This window comes from Danio rerio, chromosome 16 (genome assembly GCF_049306965.1).
Source record: "Danio rerio strain Tuebingen ecotype United States chromosome 16, GRCz12tu, whole genome shotgun sequence".
In the NCBI taxonomy this organism is placed as follows: Eukaryota; Metazoa; Chordata; class Actinopteri; order Cypriniformes; family Danionidae; genus Danio; species Danio rerio.
This window is the reverse complement of record NC_133191.1, coordinates 26,824,904-26,847,528: the sequence shown is the minus strand read 5'-3', so window position 1 is coordinate 26,847,528 and position 22,625 is coordinate 26,824,904. Positions and strand designations below refer to the sequence as shown.

Sequence of the window (22,625 nt, the reverse complement as noted above, 5' to 3'; positions counted from 1 at the left end):
TTGTAAATTTAAATGTAAGATATTCAACATCAAACCAAAACATTTGGATATACAGTTGAAGTCGGAATTATTAGCCTCCCTTTGAATATTTTTTTTCTTTTTAAATATTTCCTAAATGACGTTTAACAGAGCAAGGCAATATTCACAGTATGTCCGATCATATTTTTCTTCTGGAGAAAGTCTTATTTGTTTTATTTCGGCTAGAATAAAAGCAGTTTTAATAAAAAAAAAAAAAAAACATTTTAAGGTCAAAATCATTAGCCACTTAAAGCTATATATGTTTTTGATAGTCTACAGAACAAACCATCGTTATATAATAACTTGCCTATTTACCCTAACCTAGTTAACCTAATTAACGTAGTTAAGCCTTTAAATGACACTTTAAGCTGAATAGAAGTGTCTTAAAAATATCAAGTAAAATATTATTTAGTGTCATCAAAGATAAAAAAAATAAATCAGTTAGTTATTTAAATTAGTTATTAAAATTAGTTATTAAAACTATGTTAGAAATGTGTTGAAAAAAATCTTCTCTGTCAAACAGAAATTTGGAGAAAAAATAATCAGGGGGCTAATAATTCTGACCTCTACTGTATGTGCGTTCAAAAAACATTTTTTTTTATCGATGCCTCCTCTAATTCACAAAAAGTGCACACAGACTCCATGTCTCAAAATTTTTTTAAACAACCTGTTTCACTAGATAAATTAAATGAATTAGTTTATAAGTTACTTCTTTAACTTTATTGGCGAGACAGTATTTACTAGGTAAATTCCAAACGTTTTTTCACTCAATCTGCTTAAACAAGGAATTCCAAAAATTGTTGCATTTAGACAAAAACGTGGTTCTGCATAACTTTTTTATGTAAAACTTATTACATTTATTGTCTATAATTTTACACCATTGATTCTGATTAGTATGTAAAAGATTTAATTCAAAGGACATTGACAGATAAGAGCTGAACAAGTCCACTAGGAATTGCATCAAATACTATTGCAAATTCTTTAGCAGTTATGGGGATCTTATGCTAATTGATAAAATCACAATAATTAAAAAGTTGTCCATTACTTTTGAATAACTCTCACCAATATAACATCATTATTGTACTAATTTCTAAAAAATTAGAGTTTATTTTTAAATTATATTATAAAAATTATATTTATAAATAAGCATCCAAAGTAAACAGACCTGTTTATGAAAAGAGGAAAGTTTAATCTTTTCTTAATCCATTTGTTTTTTAATTCACAATTATAATTTATAGGTTTATGACATATTTATTTATCATATGGAAAAAATAAAAAGCCTTTCATTTCATTTCAAGGTGTTTGTAGTATGGTAGTGCTTTTTTATATTTTATATGGGTGCAGTATTGCATGCCATTATATGGATGCAGATGCAGTTGTAACAGCATTGTGAGAAAGTTATAATCTTGAAAGTGTTTACATATCTAGTAAAATATTATTTACTATCATCATGGCAAAGATAAAATGAATCAGTTATTATAAATGAGTTATTAAAACTATTATGTTTAGACATTTTTTCAGTGAAACAGAAATTAGAGGGAAAAATAAACAGGAGGGCGAATAATTCAGGGGGGCTAATAATTCTGACTTCAACTGTATATCATTATTTGGATATGAGATTACTTAAATCGTAATAAGACATTTTTGTAACATCACCTACCCTAAACTTTTATAGTAGAATGAAAGATTGTATTCAATTGGCCGTGCTCTGTAAAGAAGCATTACATTGTCCTGAATAACTAATTGGTGGTCTTTTCTGCAGTTGCCTACAGGCTTGTCCTCTTCAAAATGATGATAACATTACATCGCATAACCTTTGCCAGCAGTTACCTTCAGACAGTCATATCAGTAGCATACAGTAAATTATATCAGCAGTTCACATACAGTATATACGTGCTAAATGTGAGTTTTATTGGGACACTGAACTGTACAACATATCACTGGGACACTGTACTGTACAGTAAGCTTCATAAAATAGATTAGGCAATTCTGCTTATCTTAATAATGCCAAAAGTGCACATGGAAAGGTGAAAAATCTAGCCATTTAATAAGTGATTAAATAAAACATAGATATAAATACCAAACAATTATTAAAAGGTGTGCAAACACTCTTTATTTCATTCCAAACTATGGGTAAAATATGTCGTGCTCAGTAAAGAAGCTTTACACTGTACTCAGTAATTATTTGATGGACTTTTCTCTACTTGCATCAAAATTATAATAATATCATCATCCTGTAACCTTTGACACCAGTTACCTTCAGACAGTGTTGTGAAAAAGGAATTTATTTTTATTACTTTGGTCTCTTTTACTTTTCAGTAAACATTTGTATATTGTATTGCTTCTCTGAGTAATAAAGTATTTTTGCAGAAGTAGAATTTCCTGCCACTGGCTGGAAAGATAGATCGACATCAAACATAACTTTAACATTCTTACTTAGCTTTCCTGTTGAAGCAAATATGTGTTGAAGCTGACCACAGAATATGTGCAGTTGAGAAGTCTTATGATTTTAATGTTCTACTGAGAATTTGTAGAAAAGAGGAAGTATGTTTGGGTGCAGGTGCCACCGGACTGCAGAATGATTGACAAGTGACAAATTCCACCACCACTCTAGCTTTTAATATCAGTTATGAATAAATACTGGAGTCTGTGATATGTAGAATTGTTGTGAACCACCCGAATGTAATTCTTGTATTGCTTTTGTGTAACTCAGAACTCTGTTTTTAATTATTCATTAATAAACTACTAATATTTTTGGCATTGAAGAAAATCCTTACCAGACCTTTTTATTGAACATGCTGGAAATTGGCTACACATTCCATCAACAATCATATCAGTAACCTACGGTAAATCATATCAGCAGTTCACATACATTATAGACACGTGCAGAATGTGCAGTTTTACTGGGACACTGAACTGTACAATGCATAACTGGGATACTGTACAGCAAGGTCCATAGAATCGATAAGGCAATACTGCCTACTTCATCTTAATATTGCCAAAAGAGCCCTTGGAAAGATGGAAAATGTGGCCATTTAATGATACGAAAACAAATATTAAATGGTGTGCAAACGCTATTTATTTCATTCCAAAATATGGGTGAAATACGTCAATATAAAAGAGGATACAATTCTGTTACTTGAACCTTCGTGTGCTCAAATTAGAATTTTTTGAAAACTGCAGTAGCACCAAGTACATTTTACAAAAGTGACTGTTTGAAACATTTCCAAGATAAAACTGCATACACAGAACCACATAAAACGTTTAAACCCCTAAAAAACAGTTGATATGGAGTGTTAACCTGAAAATAAACCCTTTGCATATAGTTAACAATCATATGAAATATTGCTGTACCACGCATAATACTTGCTCCTATGAGTGAACTCCAGTGTAAAAGTGTTGATCGCCTCTTACGCCTGTTAATACTGTTAAAAACACTATGAAGTAGCAGTAGTCATTGTTTTTGGAGGTATTTGCAGATAACCGGCCTCACTGAATATTTGATGACATTTTAAAACAGTCTGGTCATGTGCGATGAGCAGATGTTATCCATTCTACATCTGACGGGCATTTTCTTTATTGGCACAATCCTCTGAGATGCCAGTCCTTCTGAGCACACTGTTGGTGGTTTTTGCCTCTGCCAGGCCTAGTAGACTGGCGCAGGTAGGTAGATAGACATGTTGAACACGATCCACTTCTGAACGGCACACCGGGCAGCACTGATTTGAGAGGAAAGAGTACATAATATCATTCATTTTGACACAAACATATTTATTTTATTAACATCTTTTTATGCTAATTTTGTGTTCTTGTTGATGCAGTTTGGCACTGCGCCAGCTACACACATCACTGAACTGATGTAACACTTTTGTGATGTCAAAGGGTGAAAGTCAAAAGGTCACAGAACTGCTGTGTAATGACATTGTCTCATTATCAAGATCTTCAGCCTGAACAGCCACTAATGGCTGATGGCACATGTCGAGAAGTATGTTAGGAGGGTAACCTGCGGTTATGTAAACCTAATAGTGTAAGTTCTCTTAATCATTAACCTAACTGGTCGATTTAAAATTTGTGTTTTTTCATGAATGCTGAATGCTTATCTAAATTCATAATAGTGATTATGTTAGCACATAATGTATGTGTGTGTGTAAAATGTAAGTAAATATTCTTTCTTTTTAAAAGAAAAAAAATCCAAATGTTTTACAACCATGTTAACAGTGTATATATGTAAATAGTGTGATGACATTTCTTGTAAATTTAAAAGTTAAAAGTTTCAGATATTTAAATACATTTTCAGACACCCAGAAGACTTAAGAAAAATATTTAGATTCCAATTTACAGTCACAAAAATGTAAACAATTGGTATTTTGACCAACTGTTGCTTTCTGCAAAAAAAATAAAAATAAAATAATAATAATAATAACATATACACAATTATTTAATTATTAGCCCCCTTTTGATATTTTTTTCTTTTTTAAATATTTCCCAAATGATGTTTCAAGAGTTCCCACTAAGATATGCTTTTCACTTATAGCAGGTTTGGCATGCTGTCCCGGGAGAGAACCCTGAGCTCGGAGATATTTGAGCCCAGGGCTCCCGCCCGGTCTAGAAGCATATCAGGAGAACCGAGATCAGGTAGGTCTCGATCGCTCCCCCTTTAAAAGGGGAGAAAAAAGGAGGAGATGGGGTGGAAGGGGGGATTCTTCCAAAACGAAGATAGTGCAATAAGGAGAAAGTGATCCATTTATATTAAGCTAGGATCATTCTGATTGGATTATTACTGATTACGGATGAGTGGCCAGCGGTGCACAATCATATCACATGCTCCTCTCGAAGAGCAAGGACATTTTCACAGTAAGTCTGATCATATTTTTTCCTCTCGAGAAAGTCTTATTTGTTTTATTTCGGTTAGAATAAAAACAGTTTTTAATGTTTCAAAAAACATTTTTGGGACAAAATTATTAGCCCCTTTAAGCAATTTTTTTAAAAATAGTGTACAGAACAAACCATCATTATAGAATAACTTGCCTAATTACCCTAAGCTGCCTAGTTCACCTTATTAACCTAGTTAAGCCTTTAAATGTCACTTTAAGCTGTAGAGAAATGTCTTGGAAATATTAAGTAAAATATTATTTATTGTCATCATGACAAAGATAAAATAAATCAGTTATTAGAAATAGGTTTTTAAAACTATTATGTTTTGAAATGTGCTGAAACAATCTCCCCTTCATTAAACAGAAATTAGAAAAAAAAATAAACAGGGGCGCCAATAATTCAGGGGGGTTAATATTTCTGACCTCAACTGTGTATATATATATATATATATATATATATATATATATATATATATATATATATATATATATATATATATATATATATATATATATATATATATATCAGGTAATCAATGAAAACATAATATGAAAAAGAAGATATACTTTTCTTAATTGCCTTGGCTCAATTCCTGATTGATTTTTTTTATTCTCAAAAACAATAAGTTTAGATTGCTTACCTAAATTAGCTTATTATTCACATCACAGTGGTACCTTTTTTTATTCAATCAAACTGCAAATGCTTTGTCATATGTGAGCAAACACTAAGTACAATTGTCTGTCGTTTGGACAAATTTAAAAAATTAAAAACTGCTTTTATTCAAGCCAAAATAAAATAAATAAGACTTCTTCCAGAAGAAAAAACATTATCAGACATACTGTGAAAATTTCCCTGCTCTGTAAAACATCTATTGGGAAATATAAAAAAAAAGTCATATAAATATGATGAGTTTAGATGCAAAAACCTCAATATTTTCTTTTAAAATGGGCATTTAAATCAGGCTCGTGTGTACAGGTTCATGAATGGCACAGAATAAGTTCTTTTCATGGTCTTCAAAGTGAAATAACAACATAAACAAAAGAGGCTGAGAATAATTATCATTTTTTATAGTAATATCAGACAGCACTTAGAGGTTTTGCATCTGATATCACTACCATTTTTGAGAATTGAGGTTCCACAATCCTGAACAGCAGCAAAAAACTTGTGAAGATGTGTAATCTCAAGCAAGGCCAAACAAGTGACAGGATGTCCACCAGGAATTCATGTTTTCCTGGATGCTATTTTGTAGTATTTTTGTGTATTTGTGGTAACATAAGAAATATGATATATACAATATAGTAATTGGAAAAGCAGGATTGCTCTCTAAATGTAATCAATTCGTACAAAAATAAATGTACTGTATAAATACAAATGTCAATTTTTTCTATGCATTATTCAGTCTTCTCAACAAATATCAGATTTTTAAAACCTTAATGTTTATGGTTGACTGTCATGGTGAAAAAACAGCTAATCATTTTGAGCAGTGTGGCTCACACAATGACACATATGTATTGGTGGCATTAGTCAAATTACTCACATGATAACTAGGTTTTGATGCATGAATTAAACGATTTAGCGGAGTAAATATATTTTGTAAACATGCAATACAATTCTGAACTTCCAGCAAAACATTTTGACATTTGCACTCACAATTGAGAGAATGTTAAGACTGTTTCGAAAAATGTGCCAAAGCAATTGGGTAAAACTGTAACACAGCCAAAATGTACAGAATTACACCTAACAAAATTATAAAAATTACACTATTTTTAATGGCTAATATATTCATTTTAGCAGCACTAATAATAAAGTAACAATGCAACATTCACCTGCAGTTGGCTGGCACAGTTATAGCAGCAGAACATGTGTCCACATGGACAGAAAGCGGCACTGATCTCCTGTTCGCAGCACAGAGCGCAGGTCAGGGCCTCCTGTAGCCTCTGCAGCTTCTCCTTCAGAACGTGAGTTTCTCTGCAGTCGACACACATCCGCTCCTCCCGGTCCACTTTAGTCTTTCTCAGCGGAGAACGACTGATCCCACGTCCATTCACACTCACGCCCGCATTGAACAGGGCTCGTCGGGTACGGTCATACACTTCTTTAGATGTGCGCTGAATGTCAAAGATGTACCTTTTACCGAGGTCAATGCTTTCGTTGAGGAAGAGGGAGGCCAGGTGACCCTTAAAGTCACGGCTATACTGCATCTTCACTGTGCTCATTACAGTGTCACACCTGAGGAGAGAAAATAGGGTTTTTAAATTGTATTTGTTGTACGTATTGTGATGATGATGCATGCATGTATGTTTGTAATGTATGAATTTATCACTAATGGAGGCCATAATGTTATACGAATAGAAATAACCTAGAGCAACTTCTACCTTTTGCATTATTTGACCACAGAATATGTGCAGTTGAGCAGTTGTATGCTTTTAATGTTCTACAGAGAATTTGTAGAAAAGAGGAAGTATGTTTGGGTGCAGGTACCACAGGACTGCAGGATGATTGACAAGTGACAAATTCCACCAACACTCCACCTTTTAATATCAGTTGTGTATATATACTGGAGTCTGGGAAATGTAGAATTGTTGCAAACCTTTCATTCATTCATTTTCTTTTTGGCTTAGTCCCTTTTTTAATCCGAGGTCGCCACAGCGGAATAAACCACCAACTTATACAGCACGTTTTTTTTACGTAGCGGATGCCCTTCCAGCCGCAACCCAACTCTGGAAACATCCACACACACAATTTAGCCTACCCAATTCACCTGTAACGCATGTCTTTGGACTCTAGGGGAAACCAGACCACGTGAACGCAGGGAGAACATGCAAACTTCACACAGAAACGCCAACTGACCCAGCTGAGGCTCGAAACAGCGACCCTGCAACCTTCTTGCTGTGAGGCGACAGCACTACCTACTGCGCCACTGCGGCGCCTGTTGCTCCTGAATATAATTCTTGTATTGCATTGCAGTAACCCAGAGCTGTGTTATCGAATTATTCAGTTGTCTCTAATAAATAACTAATACATTTACATTGAACAAAATCCTCTCCTGACCTTTTTATTAAACACACGTAGAATTGGCTTGATATTCCAGCAATATTGTGCACAATTCTATTAAATTCAATTTCGATAATTATAGTGTAGCAAAATTCAAATAAATAAATTCTTATATATTATAACATTAGTATTTCCATTTTCATGGATTCCTTGCATATAACAAAAATGCTTAATGCTAAAATATAAAATGAATTAAAGTAAATAAAATAAAGTCAGCAAAGTAGAAATCAGCAAAAACTAAAGTGAAATGTCAAATTCAAAACTTCAACAACTCTGTTTGAATGTTAACAATGCCTAAATATTGTTGTCTTTTAATATCCTATACTCAAATAAGTCTGACATATTCATAACAGTTTTCACCTGTAGAAGGCGTGGATCTCTGTGATAGCGCGGTATAGTCCATTGGCAGCACTAGGACTGACGAACTTAAAAAGGAGAACGACGCTGTCCCCATTGTCCTTCGTGATGGTCACATACACATTCCTTCCAGACTGAGTGGCCATCTGAATAACTGGGTACATGAGTCTAAAAGAACAAAATAAAAACACATTTATTAATTATAAAACATTATAGTAATAGGGTTGAGCAGTATGATGATATATGTGCGATGGGGTGCGCTGCAGTGCCCTCCCAACGGCTGTGCCCGCCCTCCTTGAAGTCACATTAATTGTTTTATCTATATAGTGCCAGATCACTACGTTTTTTTGGTCCCACTTTATATTAAGTGTCCTTAACTACTATGTACTTACATCAGAAAAAAAAAATACAATGTACTTACTGTGTTTATAATGTATTTGAGAACACTTGTGGTGCTTTTGTGTTGGGATAGAGGTAGAGTTATGGACAGGTTTGGTGGTATGGTTAGGTTTAAGGGTGGGTTAAGGTGTAAGGGATGGTCAACAGTGTATTTACAAATGTAATTACAAAAGTTAACTACAGATGTAATTACATACATGTATTTAATCAAGCATAAGTAAACAGTAAATACATGTATTTACACAACAAGTACATTGTAACAAACGATTAATTCATATGTAAGTACATATTAGTTAAGGCCACTTAACATAAAGTGGGACCCTTTTTTTAATAAGCTAGATAGCCATATGTAATATTTTATTTACACAACAGCATGTCATTTTTGTTTTGTGCTCATGTCTCAGCAGATAAAATATATACAGATGCAGACATCCCAAGTCTCTCGAAAGTTCCGGAAGTCTCCAGCAAATGCATAGAGACTCCCGGATGCCTGCAAACGAATGATAATCTCCAGGAAATTGTGTTTCTCCTGCCCGGTTCTCAAATACGTTCCGCATCCCTCCCCGCTCTTCACATACGTTGCGAACATCCTATGCTGTGATGCGAGCGGAGCTATCTCCACTATCTTGTGTCTAGTTATGACCTCTCCCTGAAGCTCTACGTGTCTTCCGCAAAGTCACTCCGGCTCTGTGATCCCCCAAAATGAATTAAAATACCCGAAAATACTGGCGAGGAGAGTAATTGAGCAAGTGAACAGATTGCAAGAGGCAGTAATGGTCTAAACATTAAATTTGATAGGGTAAATAAATAGAGCAGTAAAAATATTGCGAGTGCAAATCCCCCCTCTCTCTCTCATTGAGAGATCTGCTGTCAATAGTTGGAAACAAGCTAAATATTGGAATGGTCCTGCATGTATTTAGGCCTTTTTTACATATAACAACTGAAAGTTCTGTGTTTTTGACAATATTACAAATTCACTAAAAAGCTGGGTGGAATTATTAGATAAAACATAATTTTTAACATAAATATTTAATAATATAACTTCTTGTAATAAACTCATTGCTGTAAGAAGTAGTTTATAGGCCTATTTCCTTTTAGTAAACAAGTATTTGATTTATAGATGTGCATTTTAACTAATTTTCATCTTTCATCATTTGCATTGTTCCCAAATTGCATTGTTTGACATTTTTCTGTGGCGTTTATTCTGCTTTGGTGACCCCTGATAAATAAGGCACTAAGCTGAAGTAACATGAATGGATGAATTATTTTCTGTAAAGCTGCTTCTGGCCATGACATGTTCACACCTAAATTTTTATAAGAGACATGTTTAATAAATGTCTCAATAAATGGGCCAGACATTTTTGACTTTCCATACCAAGAGGCTCAGGAAATGTTTTTCCAGAAGCCCAGAAATATACATTGCAGTGACAAAAGCTGCAGAGTTTGTGAATAAAAAAGATATAAAATAAATGTTAATTTATATTTTACAAACAGTTGAACAGTTCAAATAGTTGCTCAGTTATTTACTGCTGTCTTTAAAAGTCCATGACTCCTTGTGTTAGTGTGAGTCTGAACAGCCATGCTGGGTTAGGCCGCATCGCGCCGCAGCCCCAAAACACAAAAAACATGATTTTTTACAAATGAAGCATGAGCACACATTGCTTTGCATCTTATAAACACAACCAAGCCTTAAAAATACACTTTGAACCACCCCTTTACGTAAACCAAATGTGTACCAGTATACTGGATCTGTGCATTCGTTCATAAAGTGGCAGAAGCTTAATAAACCTGCTGTGTCATTATTTTTTCATAAACTCTAAAGATAGGTGTTGGTCATTTCACCAACCCCTAGTATAGAAACATTTAAATTCTCTAAGTCACTCCATATATGTACCTTTCAATAGGTGTGAAATCGCTTTTGCAGACAAACAGGCCTTCTTGTCCAACACCGATGAGCAGTTCCTGTCCCTCAGAGTCACGTGCGAAGTGCCATTCAACGCCATAGTAGGTAAGGGAGGAAACCAGCTGCAGGGCTTGATACTCTGCAGAGGCCTGACTGACACCCTCCAATGACTTGTGCTTTAAGGAAATGCTATAAAAACAAACACAAAAACACATATGACAACCGTGATGACCACAGACTTCCTGTTTCTTTAAGCTGCATTTAGAAGAAACTGGCTTGGTCCGAAATACTTCTCTATTTCATTTTCATAGTATTTGTAAAAGAGTAGGAAAAATACCAGGAAGACCTTCCTATTTGACTTTCCTATTTACTTTACTGCCCCATGAGGCCACAGGAAAGGGTTTATGAATGACAGTAACGCAACTGATGCTAGGTCACTGTAGATAGCAAATGTATGACATCCCGAATTGCATCCATAGCACACTATGTAATTACATATCATAGCAGGTAATTACTTATTTCAAAGTAGGTAAAATATGTGATTTCAGACACAGCAGCATTGCTACTCTGACCATACACTTCTCAGTGCCCTTACGTGTTGATGGTGTCATGGCTGGGGTCTTGACCGTAGATCTGGGAGTAGCAGTATTTGGCTGTGTTTTGCTTGTAATCTCCAAACTCTGCCTGAGCCAGTAGAGCGCAGAGCTCAATCGCCTGCTCTGCGTCCAATCGCAAACTTCCTTTGATAATCTCCTCCTTCACATGCATCAGAAACAAATGTCTGCAGAGCAACAGAAAACAAATGGGAACATTGAATACATTCATATTTCGCAACAGAACACTGAAGTACATTTAATAAAGAACAAGACATCGATATTTCCCTAAAAGCCTTTTCATATGATTAATAATTAATGTATGAAAAAAAATAGTTCAGTTTGGATGAATCCCCATAAATGTGGACTTAATTATAGGGTTGGTAAATATGTTGTTTCAGCATCAGTTTGGCAATGTGATCATTTGCAATAGACACATCGCAGCAGATATATGCAATTTTGAGCTTGTGTTATAATTTATCATTTGCACGTGTTTTTGAGGCCTGTGATTGTATAGTGATTTTAAAAGCATTCAGGTATAAGAAATTGTACCATTTGTGATCTTAACTATGATTTCTTTATTGAATTTTTTTATTTGTATCATTCAGTTACTATACTTGAATACTGTTAGACTCGTGAAATGATAAAACACTGTATTTCAATTGTTTCTTTTGTATATTGATTGTATTTAAAGATTGTTATGCATGAAAATACATAAATAGATTGTTTATTAGATTTTATGGAGATGCACTCCCACTGCAGAATCATCCCAATCGATCTAACATTATAAGTTCTTTCCAAATAGAGATATTAAATATATATATATATATATATATATATATATATATATATATATATATATATATATATATATATATATATATATATATATATATATATATCCATTGTTAAATTTTTAAAAAATCACTGTAAAATTTTTCCAATATTGTGCAACCCTACTTAATCATAAACCAAGCTTTAGCTTCTGACTGAAATATTAGTTTAAACTTTATTGCACTAAAAAAATAAAACTTTCATAACCTCACTTCATAACTCGATAAAGCCTACTATATCATATTTGACAGGTGAGTTTCTAAGGCAAAATCTTTGCTTAAAAACTATTCTAGCATGCCCTCCAGCTTCTGAATAACAGATTCTTTTTTTGTAAATGAATCTCTTTTTGAATATAATTTTAAAAGTGCCTATTTTATAGGGCTGGGTGATTAATCGAAAAGAAATCGAAATCGACTTTCAGAATCTATAACCGATCTAATTTTCCAAGGATGATTTTTATAATTACTTTCTCTTTGTGTCACATGATTTCACTCTGTTAAAGGCTGTGGCTGATTTATTCTTTTGTGGCCACTTGGCAGCCACATCTGATCTCTGGTCAGGTAGGACGATGGACCCATTCTTAAGCCTTGCTTTGCACTACAATGACGATGATTGGCAGCAGCGCCGGAGATGCTGCATATTATCTATTACATTGAGACGGCATATTATCCATTATATTAAAATGATTATTTACATTAAAATATTTGTTTATAGAAGATGCAAGAAATTTTTACTATTTTTAAAAAACTATTTACAAGATATGTCAGAGCTGTTTTATTTAGATTTAGATTAAAGATACTGCTTATGTTCTGCTTTTAATAGGAAAAATGTAATAATAACGTAATAATTAATAAAATAACAACATAATAATAAATTTTGTTTCCAAAAGAGCAGGCAATTCATTTTCACTTTTTTATAAGAAAAAGGTGACTGTTGGTTTTAGAAAATTTCTGTTTTAATTTCAATTGTTTAGCGTTAATGTTCAACAAATTACCATATATAGTAGATAGTGTGTGTTTCCTTCAGTTATTTTAAAATCAAATAATGCGCCTTTTATTCAACAATCTCTCACTTGTAATATGTCAGCATATTTACTGTACAAAACCTGTCAGTGAACTTTAAAGGCAAAACAATAAAATACATAAATCAATAAACATTCATTAATCGAAATCGAGTTGAAATGTTCAATTAATCCAGATTTTGATTTTAGGTTAAATCGCCCAGCCCTACTATTTTATTTCAGGCATGTTTTTGCATTTATAAAGGAAACAGATTTATGGTTTTATATCATTATGAATATTTCAAAAGAACATTTACTGCACTTAAGCTAAATTAAATGGATAGTTCACCCAAAAAATGAAAATGTACTCTTATTTCGTACACTCGTGTGGTTTCAAACCTTTATGAGTTCAAATAAAGATATTTTGAAGAAAGCTTTAAACCTGTAAACACTGACTTCTACAGTAGGAAAGTCAGTTTTTTCACTAACAGGTTTCCAGCTTTCATCAGAAAATCTCCTTTTGTGTTCAACTGAAGACAGAAAGTTAAACAGGTTTTATACAAGGAAAGTGCACATAAAAGGTGAAAGAATTTTTATTTTTGTAAAAATAGACATAAAACAAAAAACTAATACAGTGCTGTCTCTTGCAGAAAATTCATGCACTGTCAGCATGCTGATATTATCTAAAAAGATTTTCATTACTCAGTGGCATAAACCCAGTGAACTTCAGTAACAGGAGCAGACTTGTGACTTCTGACACATATTTCCATGACTTGATGTAAATCACTTGCACATGTGAATAGAGGAAAGAAACTGTATAACAAATATGTAAAGCATGCAATTGCATGCATCAAACCTTTTCCGATAAAACCATTGACACTGCATCACAAAAACCCCAAGTAATCTATTAACTAGTAAGTAACTACATATAAAAAATAATTGAACACACAGCCTTCACTATAATAAGGAATCTGCTGGCATAATAATCCTGGATTTAAAGGTTGGAAAAGAAAAACAAAGGCTGACAGAGCGGGAGCAGGATCTTGTCCCGCCATTGTATAAGATTATGTAAGAGGTGGACTCACGTTACAGCACGTTTCAACTCCAAATCAGACGTACTAACACCTCCCCACCCCCACCACCAGCCCTCTTCATACATGACCCAACAGCTCCACCAGTATCCAGATGGGAACACACTGTACCGCAACTGTATTCCAGAGCATCCCACACTTACTTCCCTTCAACTTTACTGTACATTTGTGCACATCTGAGCATGTTCACACAGACATCCCTTGAAAGGCCTCCAGAGGGATATTATTTTGACTTCAACAGGCTTAAATGAGGCACTCCCTAACTGAACAGTTTCAAGAGCAAACATGTACACAGGTAACTCCCTGTCAGAGAGCTAAAAGAAAACCATTATGTGAGATGCATAAAGAGATGTGGGTTAGAACTAAGAACACAAACAACAGCACTGCTGAGCATATAGACTTTTGACTCACACTGTCACTTTAAAAAGCTGCTTCCTGTTTGGCCTCACGAGAAAAACAACGTAAAACAGAACTGTTTTTCATGTGAATCAAGTTCTCCAAAATGAGCAAAAATGAGAAACCTCAGATCCAGTTTGTTCTTTCACTAATAGAAAAATAAGATGTAGCTCATATAGCTTGCTTTACCTGGTTTGCTCCTGCAGGATTAGATGTGGCTCAACAAAGAACTTGACCCGTAGTCTCAGTCTGCAGGGAGACACACAGTCTACTTCTTGACAAATCCGGTTTCTCAGATTCATCCATAAAGACTCTCCCTTTGTGCCGGTGAACTGCAGTCCAAAATAGTCCACCTCTATTATTCCCATTTTCTGGCATATCTGTTCATTAAAAATGATATATAATAAGTATTTTTGGCATGCATAACTTTGTGTGCTTTCATCTGAAAAGTACTGGGACTTGGGCTCTTTGCAGCCCTCCTCCTTTAGGAAGACAATACATATTACATAAGAGGAACATTTGAAGTGCTAATGTGTAATGAGAGAACACCTGCTTTCCAAGTAATCGGCTGATATGTGATGATAAGTAATTAGGCTTAAAGAATTAGTAAATATTGCTGTTACAAATATTTGTTTAAGGTGAGTAAAAAGTCCAAATGTTAAAGAAAATTGTACAAAAATATATAAATGTTTAAAATAAGCAAGATTTTGCTTGATTTATAACCTTGCAAAAATTAGCCACAGTTTTACTAAAGATAATCAATAAAAAATGGTTATTGTAGTAATCACAAATTACCAAGCATTGGTAGCCACAAACTCAACATAGTTTTGCTTCACCATGCACAGTTTACCCACAAAAAAGTAATTATTTACAAATGAAAATCAATGCAGCAAAAGAAAAAGAACATATTTATTACACTTTTAGTTGAATAAAATCATGATGAATATTTTGAAAGGGTGATTTTAATAGTCAACTTTTGTGTTCTATGCTTTAAACTAGAATAACTTTCATTTACTACATTACATTTGCTGTCGTTTATGCTGTTAATGAGGCTTATTCCATATGCAATGAAAAAGAAATTATGAAATACCTTTCTGAAGATAAACGTGTGAGTTCTCGACACTAACCTTATTGAGAATGTCCTCTCCGTTTGCTTTTGGGTCCACTTCCACCTCCAGGACCACCGAGTCCGGTCGAGTTATGTGGCATAACATGTTGAATGCAGCAGTTTGACACTCGTCCCGGGACAGCAGAGAGAAGAACCTGTGGCTCACGAGGCTGACTCGCACCCCATTGGAAAATCAGAGAGAGGAGGTTTATGAAACCCAGCTCTCACTCCGCCTATCCGTTATCCGATGTCCGATTCGCGAATTGTTCTTCTAAACCGACTCCTTATGATCCTGTCGAACTGATTCGCAAATAATTTATTCCATACTTAAATCAAGTTACATTTGTTGCTTACAGACATTGTTATACACACACAAACAAAAAAATTGCAATTAATTTTAAATAGGATATGAAGGATATCACAATAAAACAACATGGGCATTGTACCAAAACAATATCAGTATATACAATAAATTACAAACAAAATAAAATAACAGGGTGTGGTTAAGCTATTTCAACAATGGTTTGCTTGGTTTATTTGTACTAATATTGTGGTTATACAAAAGGTACAAACACACCGAAAACATGGTTAAATTTTATCAAAAACATGGTTTATAACAGATTTGTAGCTGAAATTAGAATAGTTTTGTGATTAAATAATTTTGCATTAGCATCATTTTTCATTTGATTTCATAATTTGACGAATTTCATTGAAATAAACATTCTTTTGGGCACGCTTTTCGATTCGATTCATATGAACCGACTCGCTAAAACGAATCAGAGGATTGCTGAACAAGCCTTCAGTCACTTTCACTCTCAGTTAGGGGGCGTGTGTTTAACCAGTAGAGGAAGGGTAGGCGTTAGAACAACAATCTGACAGTTCAGCATTTGTTAAAATAATTATATATAACGTTAGATCCAAATCCATTTTGATTACTGAGGAGGTAAACAATGACTGAATGAATGAGCTAACTGATCTTGCAAACACTGTCCGACGAAGCAAAGCCCACAACGGGACATTTGGACATTGTCCTCTGACAAAGGATGGCTGAAAGACTGTAGACACCAACAGATTTAACCTAAATGTCATCCTTCAAGCCTGTGCGGAGGGATTAAAGCAGTATAAGGACATGTTTGAGAATTTCAGAGAGAAGCTGCAAACGGTGCAGCAGGACTTCACATCAGGGTATGTAACGTTATTTCCAGCTTTTCATGATCTCCGGGGTCACATTAGACATTGATTAAGCAAAATCAGGTGGCATTTGAAACCTGAATATGTATTACATCATACTGACACAACTTTTGCTTTGGCTTCATCACAACGGTGTTCACTTTTCAGCGAAGAGCCAAGAAGTGAATGCTAGCTAATTAGCCTGCTAATCATCTCACTGATGGCAAAAAGTGTGGTTGTTTGTTCTGTAGATGTCTACAAAAACAAAGTCAGCTAGGTATAAAAAAAGAGAAAATACATACATTTAAATTATACATATTTTTGGGAGAAGGGACACATTCGAAATGTTCAGTTTGCAAAGTTAGCCGAATGCTAACAACTGCGATTTTTTTTAACTAATAACTTTCAGCTGACTGTCATGTGATGGGCGAGACGTTGAGGGCTGTGATGAGAATTTAGCTGTTTTTATTACAGTTTTCAACTCACAATAACGTTAAATATGTTTCCAATTAAAGTCCCCAAAAATATGAAAGTAATCAAATGCAGAACAATAAAATGTTATTTCATATTGTTTGGAATTTCACAGTATTTTACAATCATGTTTCAAAACCTTTCAGAATCAAAACTCTGAGTGACAAGTCAAAGGAGGCTAAAGTAAAGAAGAAACAAAGGTAAGGTACAAGATGAAAAAAGTATCTGTGTATGTGTGTGTGTGTGTGTGTGTGTACAGACAGTACTGAAGTGTCTACTTTGTGTTCCATCTGTTTTCATCTTAACAAGTGTAAGTAATCATGCAAAACTACATTCATTCACTTCTTTTCAGCTTAGTCCTTTTATTAACCTCGGGTCACCACAGCATTATAAACCGCTAACTTATGCAGCATATGTTTTACGTAGCGGATGCCCTTCCAGCTGCAACCCATCACCGAGAAACACCCCATTCACACTCATTCACACACATACACTATGGACAACTTAGCTATGCAATTGAATTCACCCATGCCACCCATGCAAAACTGTACCATATTTAAATGAGAAAATTCTGGCTGACAAATGGGCAAACTTTATAGTTGCAAAGTATAAAGATTTAAAATGATAATTAGTTAGTATTTGGGGCAGCATTGTGATGCTTAAAATAAATTTTTATTATGTTTCCATTTTTTTTTAAACATGTCTGACCATATAATGGCATTTATCTAAGCATTTATCATGGCATTTATCTAAGCATTTAAATTGATTTTAATGATTTCATGATTTGAATTGATTTTTATGATCTCAAACATTTTTCAGAAGAGATGAGTACCTTCCCCAATATTCTGCTGGAGTAGAATTACTCAGTCGGTAAGTCACTTTACTTTTTTATTAGTGAAATGTCAGTGGTGTCACGCTGTCATTAAACTAGTTACAGAAATATTTTAAGAAATTATATCAATGAGTGTAATCATGACATGCTTTTTTTTTCACCAGATATGAAGACACGTGGGTGGCTCTTCATAAACGGGCTAAAGAGAGTGCTAAGTCTGGTGAAGTAAGTTTACATCTGAATCAGTACAGTCGAACATTTGTAGTGCTGTAACTATAACCTGTGTGTTTGTGTATTTCTCTGTCAGACAGTGGACGGGGAGGTTGTGATGCTGTGCGCACACTGGGAGAAGAGACGGGGAGCTGTGCTGGAGCTGCAGGAGCAACTACAGCAGATCCCGACTTTCCTCTCAGACCTGGAGACCATCACCTCACGTATCGGTGAGCTGTTCACAAGCAGTCATGACAAAGAAGAATTATAATAATCAATGACCAATATTAGTTATTCATACAGGGATATATTTATAGTTATTGTATTACAGAATAGTGTGCTATTCATATCATGTCAGTTGTACTAGATATTTAAAGTCTTTTGAATTCAAGTAGATATCACTGCAGCCTGGAGACCTCCTAGTGGAAGGGATTACACTGCAAGTAGGTTGGGTAACCTCCAAGTGGGAGGGACTTAAACCGCAAGTAGGTTGGGTTTAAGTGGTGTAGGTGGAGCAGATAATAAAACTAGGTTTGGGTCATTAGACAAAGCCATTGTCCATCGGCGATGGCCAATAGACAACACAATGCTGAGCCGGTATCACCGATCCTCCGCCTTGCCCCCGTCGCAAACCCGCTCGCGAAAAATACACACTTAGGCGCTGTTTACACTAGTACGTCTTAAAACGTTTTAAAATGCAAATTAGCATGTTTGTAAAAATGTATTTAATTGTTGTTTGACGTAATCTCAACCAAAACACAAAGAGAAGGTGGGATAGTGTAGCTCATCCCCTTTTTAAAAAAACAGCCAATAGCTTTTTGTTTTCTGTTTGCCAAGCTTACAGTTACATTACATATTTGAAATCACCAATAAAATGAAACAACAACCGTCTAATAAGTTCTGTTTCTAAACGTTTTAATCAAATACAATCTACATTTTTTTTAGGTTGCCTGAGCCAACGCGCATGCGCACTCAAAATGAAAGCGATCACGACACCGACCTCATTTATGGCCGTTCTAGACATTATCATCCTCTGAATAATCATTGTCTAATCACGCTGGTGTTTTAAAGTATTTAACAACTTGGTCTTAACGGCAAGTCTCCTCCAGAAATGACAGTGACTCATGGTTCACAAGTTTGTCAGCGTTTGAGTAGCTGCTGCTATCATGTGATGTGCGTTTGACGGATTTTACCTTGTGTTCGTTTCATACAGATTACAAAACCAGAAAGCTTTTGTTTTCAATTGTAGTGGGTTAATTTAAAAGTACAGATTTCAAGCTTTATGTGGATATATTTCTTATGTCTGTAAAGCAAGAGATCGCAGAGATTCCAGTGTGTTTTTTGACCACATAAAGTGTCGTTAAAGTACACGCATGATCTGAGCTTCTCCCCTGGACAATTGTCAGTTTATATCGTACTAGTTTATATCGTACTAGCTCCTGTAATAGTAGGCGGGGCTTCATTTGCCGTTTTGACCATTACACTTTTCCCCATTCAAAAGTATACAAGTGACATGTCTTGTGTATTCTATAGTTTTTTACAGTAGCTTATTGATATCTTATAAACTATAGACTATAAACTATAACTTATAAACACTGATACTAACATCTAAAAAAAACTTGGTTTTCATATGACTGTTAATGTATTTACTAACATGAAATAAGTATGATCAATTTTGTACTGCATTTTTTATGGATTATTAAAATTTTAAGTTGTGCTCCTTACTAGTATTAGTGCACTGTGAGTTAACATGAACTAACAATAAACACCTTTATGTTCATTAACTTTAGAAAATACATTAACTAACATTGACTAATAGGGGTGGGACAAAATATTGAAATGGCAAAATGTTGTGATTTTTATTAAACCACAAATGTGTAAATATGTAAATTAATTCATCAGTCTTGCACTTTAGTCTTTTACTGCTTTGGCTACAGTACACGGAGGGCTAAATAATTTGTATAAAATTGGAGGCTGCTGCTTTGACTGCTTTAGAGATGTGACCTTTTTAGTCACAAACCGCTCTCTGCACATCAGCATTTTCAAGCTTTTTTGATGGCTGTGCACTTGTTGCGATTCTCTCAAATGTGCTGTTAATAAAAAATACATCTAATACCTTTTAATGTATCCCCCACCCCCCACCTTCATTTACAAATATCATTACATATTGTGGATCTTTTTCTTATGATCAATAAATCACAGACATTGGGGGCAGAATATCATGATAATATCATATTATCATATAATATCATATATCTGGTATTCCTAGTCCTATTATCTAATGGATCATTGTTTTTTGAAGTGTTATTTAGTTTTCATTTGTTCTTCATACAGTATGTCATTTATTCAGAAAACCTGAAATGTAGTGCAAGTCATTTCCACTATCTTTATAATACTTTTAAAATTGCGTACTTGCTGTGTCTCATGTAGCCTGAAATGAAGCTTTTACTGTGACGGTAGTGAAATAAGATCACCTTGACTGCCTTTGTAGAGCATTTGTCTGAGCACAATGCTTCACACTCAGTGTGTAACTGCGATATGTGGCGGTAATGAGAGTGATTCCTGTGGTGCTCCATCTGCTGATGTCAGTAGCTGTTGTTCATTCGGTAACGTTGCACCTATTGACTTCAGGCATCAGTCTTCTTCACACTTGGCTCCTTCACAAAGTATATTGTGTAAACTGTCTAAACAAAAAATAGCCATTAAAAAGTAATGCTTATTCTGATCGTTCTGTTGTTGTATTTTTTCTTTTGTTGTGTTTTGGATAAAATATATATTTGTGCTGTTAGGGCTAATTAAATAATTTAGATTTTAGCAAAAAGCACATGCATACACATCTCATTAAAAGATAGGAATTTATTATTATTATTTTTTAAGAAGTTTCTTTTGTTCTTTATTGGTTTGACTGTACACAAATTCAATTAGAGTTACAAAAATGTGTTGCATCTAATGCTATTAACTATATAGAGGCCCTTCTCTGCAGGCACAGGACATCAACCTGATGTCATATTGACGTTGTACCCCAACACACCCCAATGTTGTGGGGACGTTGGATTTTGTTTGGAAATGAGGGCCAATGTCAATGTCCATCCTAAAATCAACCAAATATCAACATCTAATCATGTTGAACCTTGACGTTGTGTGGACGTTACCACTATGATATCTTCCAGACATTAAATTTTAGTCACTTTCCAACACAACCTAAAATCAACCGAATTTTGGTCACCTGACGTCATGACCTATATCTAACCTAATATTAATGTCTTATGATGTTGAGTACCTGCTGGGTTATTACTCATCTTTTGACTGAAAAAATCAATGTGCCCTGGAGTCTTAAAAAGTCTTAAAATGTCTAAAATTTTAAAAGCAAAATTTTAGGCCTTAAAAAGTTTTCAATTCACTGAACTATTGTGTTATAGATTCTAAATAAATTTAAAGCTTAATTTACCCATGTCCATGTAAATCTACCCTATTGGACTGACACTCTACAACTTTTTATATATTTAAGATTTTTATTGCAAAGAAATACAATTAAAAACAGCTGTAAGACATGTTTAAAAGAAATACCCTAAACAGGAAAAGAAAACTAAAGGACACATCCCTTTACATAATCTTTCATTAATACAAAAACAATTTACAGACGTAATTGGGTCATTAGAATAAATCCTTAGTGTTTAGCCCTGTATACTCTAAGTCTAAAATTGAATTTATAATGGTCTTAGAAGAGTTTTAAAAAGTCTTAAATTTGACTTGAATAAACCTGTATAAACCCCAAAGATTGAAACAGAACCATTTTTGTACCCCTACATATAGAACCAAGAGAAGTTCATCTGTATATTTTAGTCATCTGATGGCAAGCTGAATCAGCAGTCATTACTTCAGACTCGCATCAGAGTCACATCGTTCAACTTCTTATCAAAGTCGCAAGCATTTGTGCTGTTTATTTTTTTCTTTTGAAAAATATATGATTATTTCTGGTTTCTTTGATGAATGAAAAGTTCAAAAGAAAATAATATATTTAAAATGGGAATTTTAAAAATAGCTTAAAATGGCTTTACTCTAATCTTTTCATAATCATTTTGCATCCTTGTTTGTTAAAATTATTACTTTTTTTAAAAATAAAAAACAAACATTTAAAGTTTAGCTTGAGTTATAAAAAAATGCAAGCAGTCATCTTTTAAGTGTTAAATTGAATCCTATTCACATAAATTTGGTATTTAAAATTCAATTACATGTGTACAATGAAGTCTTGTATTATATATGCTCAGTGGTGGAAAGAGTACTGAAAAGTAGTTAGTTAATTAGTTTATTTAT

General features: G+C 34.1%; 2 protein-coding genes across 17 annotated transcripts in view; one reads left to right on the top strand and one right to left on the bottom strand.

Annotated features, from left to right (window-relative positions):
- Positions 1-3,079: 3,079 nt before the first annotated feature.
- mylipb (myosin regulatory light chain interacting protein b) lies at positions 3,080-15,751 on the bottom strand. The gene is given in 7 exon segments (NM_001080022.2): positions 3,080-3,737; positions 6,720-7,122; positions 8,308-8,472; positions 10,598-10,795; positions 11,202-11,387; positions 14,710-14,900; positions 15,648-15,751. Coding segments are annotated over 7 exon segments (1,395 nt in total). The 5' UTR covers positions 15,735-15,751; the 3' UTR covers positions 3,080-3,572.
- Positions 15,752-16,445: 694 nt separating this feature from the next.
- dtnbp1a (dystrobrevin binding protein 1a) overlaps positions 16,446-22,625 on the top strand; it is a 31,317-nt gene continuing 25,137 nt past the window's right edge. For 8 of the 16 annotated variants that reach the window (XR_012391381.1, XR_012391382.1, XR_012391385.1 and 5 more), the window contains exons 1-5: positions 16,446-16,813; positions 17,416-17,469; positions 18,092-18,139; positions 18,266-18,326; positions 18,409-18,541. Coding sequence is in view for 8 of the 16 variants with exons in the window: in XM_073924744.1 (XP_073780845.1) it covers positions 16,758-16,813; positions 17,416-17,469; positions 18,092-18,139; positions 18,266-18,326; positions 18,409-18,541 (352 nt within the window). In the remaining 8 variants the exon portion in view is untranslated. 16 annotated transcript variants of the gene reach the window in all.